This window comes from Salvelinus namaycush, chromosome 17 (genome assembly GCF_016432855.1).
Source record: "Salvelinus namaycush isolate Seneca chromosome 17, SaNama_1.0, whole genome shotgun sequence".
In the NCBI taxonomy this organism is placed as follows: Eukaryota; Metazoa; Chordata; class Actinopteri; order Salmoniformes; family Salmonidae; genus Salvelinus; species Salvelinus namaycush.
This window is the reverse complement of record NC_052323.1, coordinates 14,450,358-14,456,776: the sequence shown is the minus strand read 5'-3', so window position 1 is coordinate 14,456,776 and position 6,419 is coordinate 14,450,358. Positions and strand designations below refer to the sequence as shown.

General features: G+C 40.1%; 1 protein-coding gene across 1 annotated transcript; it reads left to right on the top strand.

Moving 5' to 3' along the window:
• Positions 1 to 444: 444 nt before the first annotated feature.
• Positions 445 to 3,053, top strand: LOC120062017 (zinc finger protein ZIC 3-like). The gene is made up of 3 exons (XM_039011818.1): positions 445 to 1,435; positions 2,329 to 2,492; positions 2,868 to 3,053. Exons 1-3 carry the CDS (start codon positions 445 to 447, stop codon positions 3,051 to 3,053), a joined length of 1,341 nt encoding a protein of 446 aa, XP_038867746.1.
• Positions 3,054 to 6,419: the final 3,366 nt, after the last annotated feature.

The following is a 6,419-nucleotide window of genomic DNA, read 5'->3' as shown; positions in this document are numbered from 1 at the left end:
CAATCAAATTAAACCACTGAGACGAACTGCCATTTTCAATACCAAACCGTGCCAATCAACAGACATCTAGCCAATTAACTTCCTTCTTTGGCGTCACGTGCCAAAGGGGGAGCTGAGCTCTCATTGGGCGTCATAGCACTGCCTCCCGAGTTCATTTATGTGCAGGGAGTGAGTGATTGACTTTATCAGTCCAAGGACATCATTCGTCTGGAAAGGGGGGGAAGTTTGATCATCTTTCTCACGGATCCCAGTTACGGGAGTTTCTCTCTGCTGTGTAAGCGAAGGATTGTTTTTTCGTTGTTTTGCTTTTCTACTTTTAAATTCTTATTTGCCGTTTCAACGCACTGAAATCGGGTTCCCGTTATTCGAGGTTAGAGTGAGCTCCACCAACCTGGAGTTTCAGTTGATTTTTCTTTTATTTCGTTATAAGTTCGCTTGAGCCCAATGACTATGCTCCTTGACAGCGGTCCGCAGTTCCCATCGCTAGGAGTGGGGGGTTTCGGAACACCGCGGCACCATGAGATAGGGAACAGAGATCCAGGTTTGGGACTCAATCCCTTCGCTGATTCATCCCACTCCGCAGCTTTCAAACTCAGCCCGGTGGCTCACGATATAGCCTCCAGCCAGACTTCAGCTTTTACCCCGCAAGCCAGTGGATACGCAGCTGCCCTGGGACACCATCATGGCGGACAGGTGGGTTCGTACGGCGGTGGACCGTTCAATTCAACCCGGGACTTTCTATTCAGAAACCGTGGCGTTGGAGAGTCCGCTGCATCGAGTGCCCAGCATGGGATCTTTGCCGCTTCTGCGGGGAGCCTGCATGGACCCCCTGGAATCTCCGATAACCCAGGACATCTGTTGTTTTCAGGGCTCCATGACCAGGGCGTGAGCCATACTTCACCAAGCGGACATGTAGTCAACAGTCAAATGCATCTTGGTTTACGCGGGGACATCTTTGGAAGACCCGACCCATACCGTCCGGTCGCCAGCCCTCGGACAGACCCCTACGGCGCTCAGCTCCACAACTACAACCACCCAATGGGGATGAATATGGGGATGAATGTGCCGACACACCACGGTCCTGGGGCCTTCTTTAGATACATGAGGCAACCCATAAAGCAAGAAATGTCGTGTAAATGGATAGATGAGAACCAGATGAACCGACCCAAAAAGACTTGTGAAAGGACTTTCAGCACAATGCACGAGATGGTGACGCACGTCTCCATGGAACACGTTGGCGGCCCCGAGCAAAGTAACCACATTTGCTTTTGGGAGGATTGCCCTAGAGAGGGGAAATCATTTAAGGCCAAGTACAAACTCGTGAACCACATTCGAGTGCACACTGGAGAGAAACCCTTCCCCTGTCCATTCCCTGGTTGTGGAAAAATATTCGCCAGGTCGGAAAATTTGAAAATTCACAAAAGAACACACACAGGTAATTTTATTTTCTCATGTTTGCTGACAAAAACCACAAGTTTACGTTGCCTATCAATAGACCGCTATTTTATTTTTGCAGTAGGCATGGGAAAGAGAATAGGCATATTGTGGAGAGATTGTTGCATTTTATAACTTAATGCTCGAGAGAAGGCCTCAATTTGGTTTCTAGTTTATACTGGGATAGATAATAAATATGTTGGAACGAAAATACCCATACTATTATTTTATGCACTGAAGATTGCATTTGTTGAAGGATCGGATAGTCTAATTTAAGCCTATCTCAATATATATTAAATGTGCATATTTTGACGTTGGCATGTGTGGACATATTTCTCGATTAGAGAAGCTATTCTGCACGCTCTCGAGGTGTTGATCGAGTTGTGTGTGTATTAAGGGAGAGGCGGACACATACTTTCTCAAAACGAGTGTGAGTGAAGTGGCCTAAACTACATTACGATGGACTCCCTCGGTGCATGTGTGAGTCTGAACAATTGGCCCGGTTACTCTCTCTCTCTTGTTTTACTAGGCTGGGCTATAGGCTACTACTCCATCCTACAAATCAGTGCAGCAGTTGGGTATTAGCATTGTAGCCTAAGTAAACACACTACGACAAAGCATACAACCGTTGCCTAATATCAAAGTACATACTACATCAAACCGTTACAATAGCATTCGCTTATCCATATTTGTGCACGTTTATGTGTATCCTAAAAATGTAGGCCTGTATTGAACACATGCTATTGCTATTCACAGGGCATAGGTCATCAACGGTGAACAAGTCAGCAGAACATCTCTCCTCGAGAGCATGTCGAGTTTGCATATGTCGTGGTGGGAGGCTAATCAATCTGCTTTGTATAGGGGTTAACGAATTGTGTTTATTCCATCTTGCAGGTGAGAAGCCGTTCAAGTGCGAATTTGACGGCTGCGACAGACGCTTCGCCAACAGCAGTGACAGGAAAAAGCACATGCACGTGCATACTTCTGACAAGCCATACATCTGCAAAGTGTGCGACAAGTCCTACACGCACCCCAGCTCTCTCAGGAAACACATGAAGGTAATTACCGTGTCAATTACACCTTAAACACATTCATCCATTGACCCAGACTGGCTAATCAAAGCATCAGCCCCGGAATAGAATCACACTCCGCTGGAAGTTTTCACTGCTTTTTCACTAGGTTGGAGTGTAGCATAATGTTCATTTCCCAAATATTACTACTTACTTGGAGGCTAAGTTGGAGAAGCAAATTACGCTGCAAGCCTTCAATGCAATAGCAAATTGATAGATCAAAGGGTCAATTGTAAATGGACTTATGTTGAGTGTTTATCAGTGTGTAACATATTCAACGTTCTTCTTCAAGCTATAGGCCTATAGATATATCAATGTATAATAGCAACTCCTCATGTATTTTTTAAATTATTATTATTACAGGTACACGAGTCTCAATGTTCTGAGTCCTCTCCAGCAGCAAGTTCTGGATATGAGTCGTCCACACCACCAGTTCTGGTGTCAGCGAACACTGAAGACCCAACAAAAACACCACCGTCAGCCGTGCAAAACACATCTGGGCACAGCGATGCAGGACTGCCACCCAACTTTAATGAATGGTACGTTTGAAGTCAGAAGCAAGCTCTCAATGTGGACAAAGAGGTTTTAAGGAAACCTTAAAAAGTACTCAGACCAAGGTGTACACAACATGGGATTGGAACAACACGAGGAGATGAGAGCAAGCCAGCAGCAGCAGGCCTCGTCCTTTCTCAGGATTCGAAATGTGACTTTTATTCCGAGTTCGAAGAGAACAAATAAATCATAAATAATGAAATAATACTTTCTAAGAATAAAAAAAAAACATGTTTTTTCCCCTTTTTTAGTTTACAGATTTCAGATAATTATTTTATTTTTCATTTTATGTATTTTCTCAAATTTGTATTTAAAAAATAATGGAGAAGGGAGAATATTTCACGGTGTTTTATATAATGGTGACACACTACTGTCGCCTTTCAATTGATTGTTAAAACTTCAGACAGTCTTAAGAAACGTGCCAAAGTCTTTGTCTTGAACTTGAACAAAAAATAAATCATAAATAAATATATACTCGTGAATGTATTTCCTTGTTTGATGGGGTCGAATCTGTTGTCAATGTCTGTTTTCAGGTGGAGAAATGTGGTATTAGGTTACGATTGTTACCGTTAAATATAACGTTGCCTTTTGTTAATAACGTTGTAAATACATATTCATGATGCCATATTTATCAATTTGTAATTTAATTATGGATATAAGTTCTAAAACTTAAATGATATTTATGAAAATGTTTTCTAACAAGACTGTACAGTTTTGGGTCATAACCAGCTAGCATTAAACAACTATGATCAACTATAAAGCTCCAATATTGCGATTGTATCTTTTTTTAACCAATACATGTGTCTTATTTGGATCTAAGATATCGTCTATATAAATATTATGGATTTGTCTATATGATGCTGATTTTTCCATCACTTATTGTTTAGCTTGTGAGACCATTGACATGTAAATCATCAATTCTGTAAATCTGAATTGTAATCAATTGAGTTGGCAAACTATATAAAACGGTTCTGTCGTATATTTTTGGTCAAATGATCTTTTTTGTGTATTTGACTTTTATAGAATCAGAGAGTAGAGTTCATTTGTAGCATGATTTCTGATTCGAAAGATCCATCAGCCATTGACAGATGTTATATCTAGTTCATTCACGAATTCCACACCAAGGTGACAATATTTTGAGTATTTCAAATTCGGGTCAAATACCCAAACATATGAGCCAGTATGGCATTCCTTTATAGTTCCAACAATGTCTTTGTGCAAGTATGTTTAAATGTGTGCATCGGCAACAATGGAACTGTCACAACACAGTATCTTCAAAATAAAAGTTTTTTTTGTCTGTCAGCTTGCATTGTTTTAAATGTAATTATTCTGTGAAACTAAGCGTGTTATTTGTTATAAGTACTGTGGTGTTGCATATAGAGCAGTTTGATTATACATTTGCTTGTTTTGTGTGAATAACCTGTCGAGAAAACCTTTTTGTGTGAATTAAGTCTAAGGAACACTAATAGATATATGTGGGTTGGGGAAAATATGTTCAGTGGCACAAAGAGTTACAGCATTGCATTGTAACCTATTTTCAAGAATTTAATCTTATGCATACCACAAAATATATTGTGCTTATGAGAACGATTTCAGACCACCAGCACTACTTTTAAAACAAAATGTAAAAACAGTACCTCGTAAGTGACAGTGATATATAAAATACGTTTATTTAAATAATTTAAGGAATATATGTTTTATATACTATTTTCTATACATTAATTTAAAATAAACACGTTTTTCTTATTCCCACAACCCTTATGCCCCATGCCCTGAAGTCGGAGCACATTTCTGACTTAGAAACGCAGCTAGAATGTGATGTTGTAACACTTTCTGGGAGAAATGGGTCACACTCCAAGTTATTCCTGAAAAGCAAATGTTTTACTGATGAACTGTGTCACTGTGCCACAATCGAGGCAAACGATGACACAACAGCGAGCCTATTCCTTATTTAGCGGGAAGAGACAAAGGTTCATTGTACAATTTAAAGTAGGCTATCGTTTGTTGGTTTGTTTGTTTTACCAACTATTTATGAAGAAATGTGAACATACATTTTGAATGAAATAAAAAAAATCATTAAAACTAACGAACTGTGACGTTTATCATTCTTTGTCATTGTTGTATTAGCTTATACTCATTGCTAAGATCATATAGAAATTACATTTGTCTGTGCGAGTCGGCACTTCACTTGAACTTGACACTGAGGAAGGCGCCATTTTAGCATCTTGTTTCTGGGAAGATGGACTGGAAAAGTTATCGACTGTAAGCTACTTGGTGCTTTCTAGAAGGAGGTGCGATTGGGCGAAACATACGCCATGTGTGAATGAAAGTGCCACTTAAACGGGATCACAACGTGAGAACTATCAAACTAACAACTACTAAAAAGTAAGCCAAGAGAGTGAGGCAAATGAGGACATGAGTTAGCAGCAAAGTATCGTCATACAGCCTATTAGGCTACTCAGGCTGCCAAAAGTAACCACTGAGCACCACGGCAGTCGTTTTACGCATGCGTGCTGAGTGCTGCTGCCAATGTATGGGCCACTACAGCGGGAAATAGTTTTGAGAAACGTTGTTGTAGCCTATTATCGAGTAGTCTCATGAAATATTAATTGTATGTAGGCTCCTCTAAAAATATAAAATAATATCAAACTATCAAACACAAAGTGAATTCAAATAAGTCATAATGCTAAACAATTGACATGTAATTAGCCTAGCAAAAACCCTTGAAAAAATATCTGTTTCCCAACTGTTCGGCTAATCCTCAGCAATCATGGGGGAGACATAGAAGCCTATCAAGTTTGAATTATGATTTAACTTTACTCAGTGATGATTGTAGTCTATGATTGTAAATTAATGTTGTATAGCTATAAGACTTCATATTTACAACACAATATCTTTAGACCTACCCCCAAAGACTCTATACCCCCACTTCCAACCCTGCCCTACCCCCATCTTCAAATATAAACAGATTTAAGAATGTATTCAAATTCCGTTTTCCATCCTCTTGCACAAGCGCGCTCTTGTATTTCACCAGGACATTTTGTCTTCTTACCCATGCAGTTCAAGTTCTTTCTAGCGGACCCCATGACGTCAAAAAAAATGGGATAGGCTTTCCCTACGAGTGGCTCTGTGAAACAACGCTCACGAAAGCAAAGCCACGCATTGATGATGGCATATCGGAAGAAATGCCTAAATAATACCTTATTCAGACGAATACAACCTAATACAAGCTGATAACTCCTAGCATAATCGTGTTTTGAGATGATGAGAAAACTGGGTGTAGGCCTATATCCACAAGAAAAACATGAAAGGCTCCTTTTTGGGGACTCTCAATGGGATTAGAAAGCGCTGGTAGTCACATGG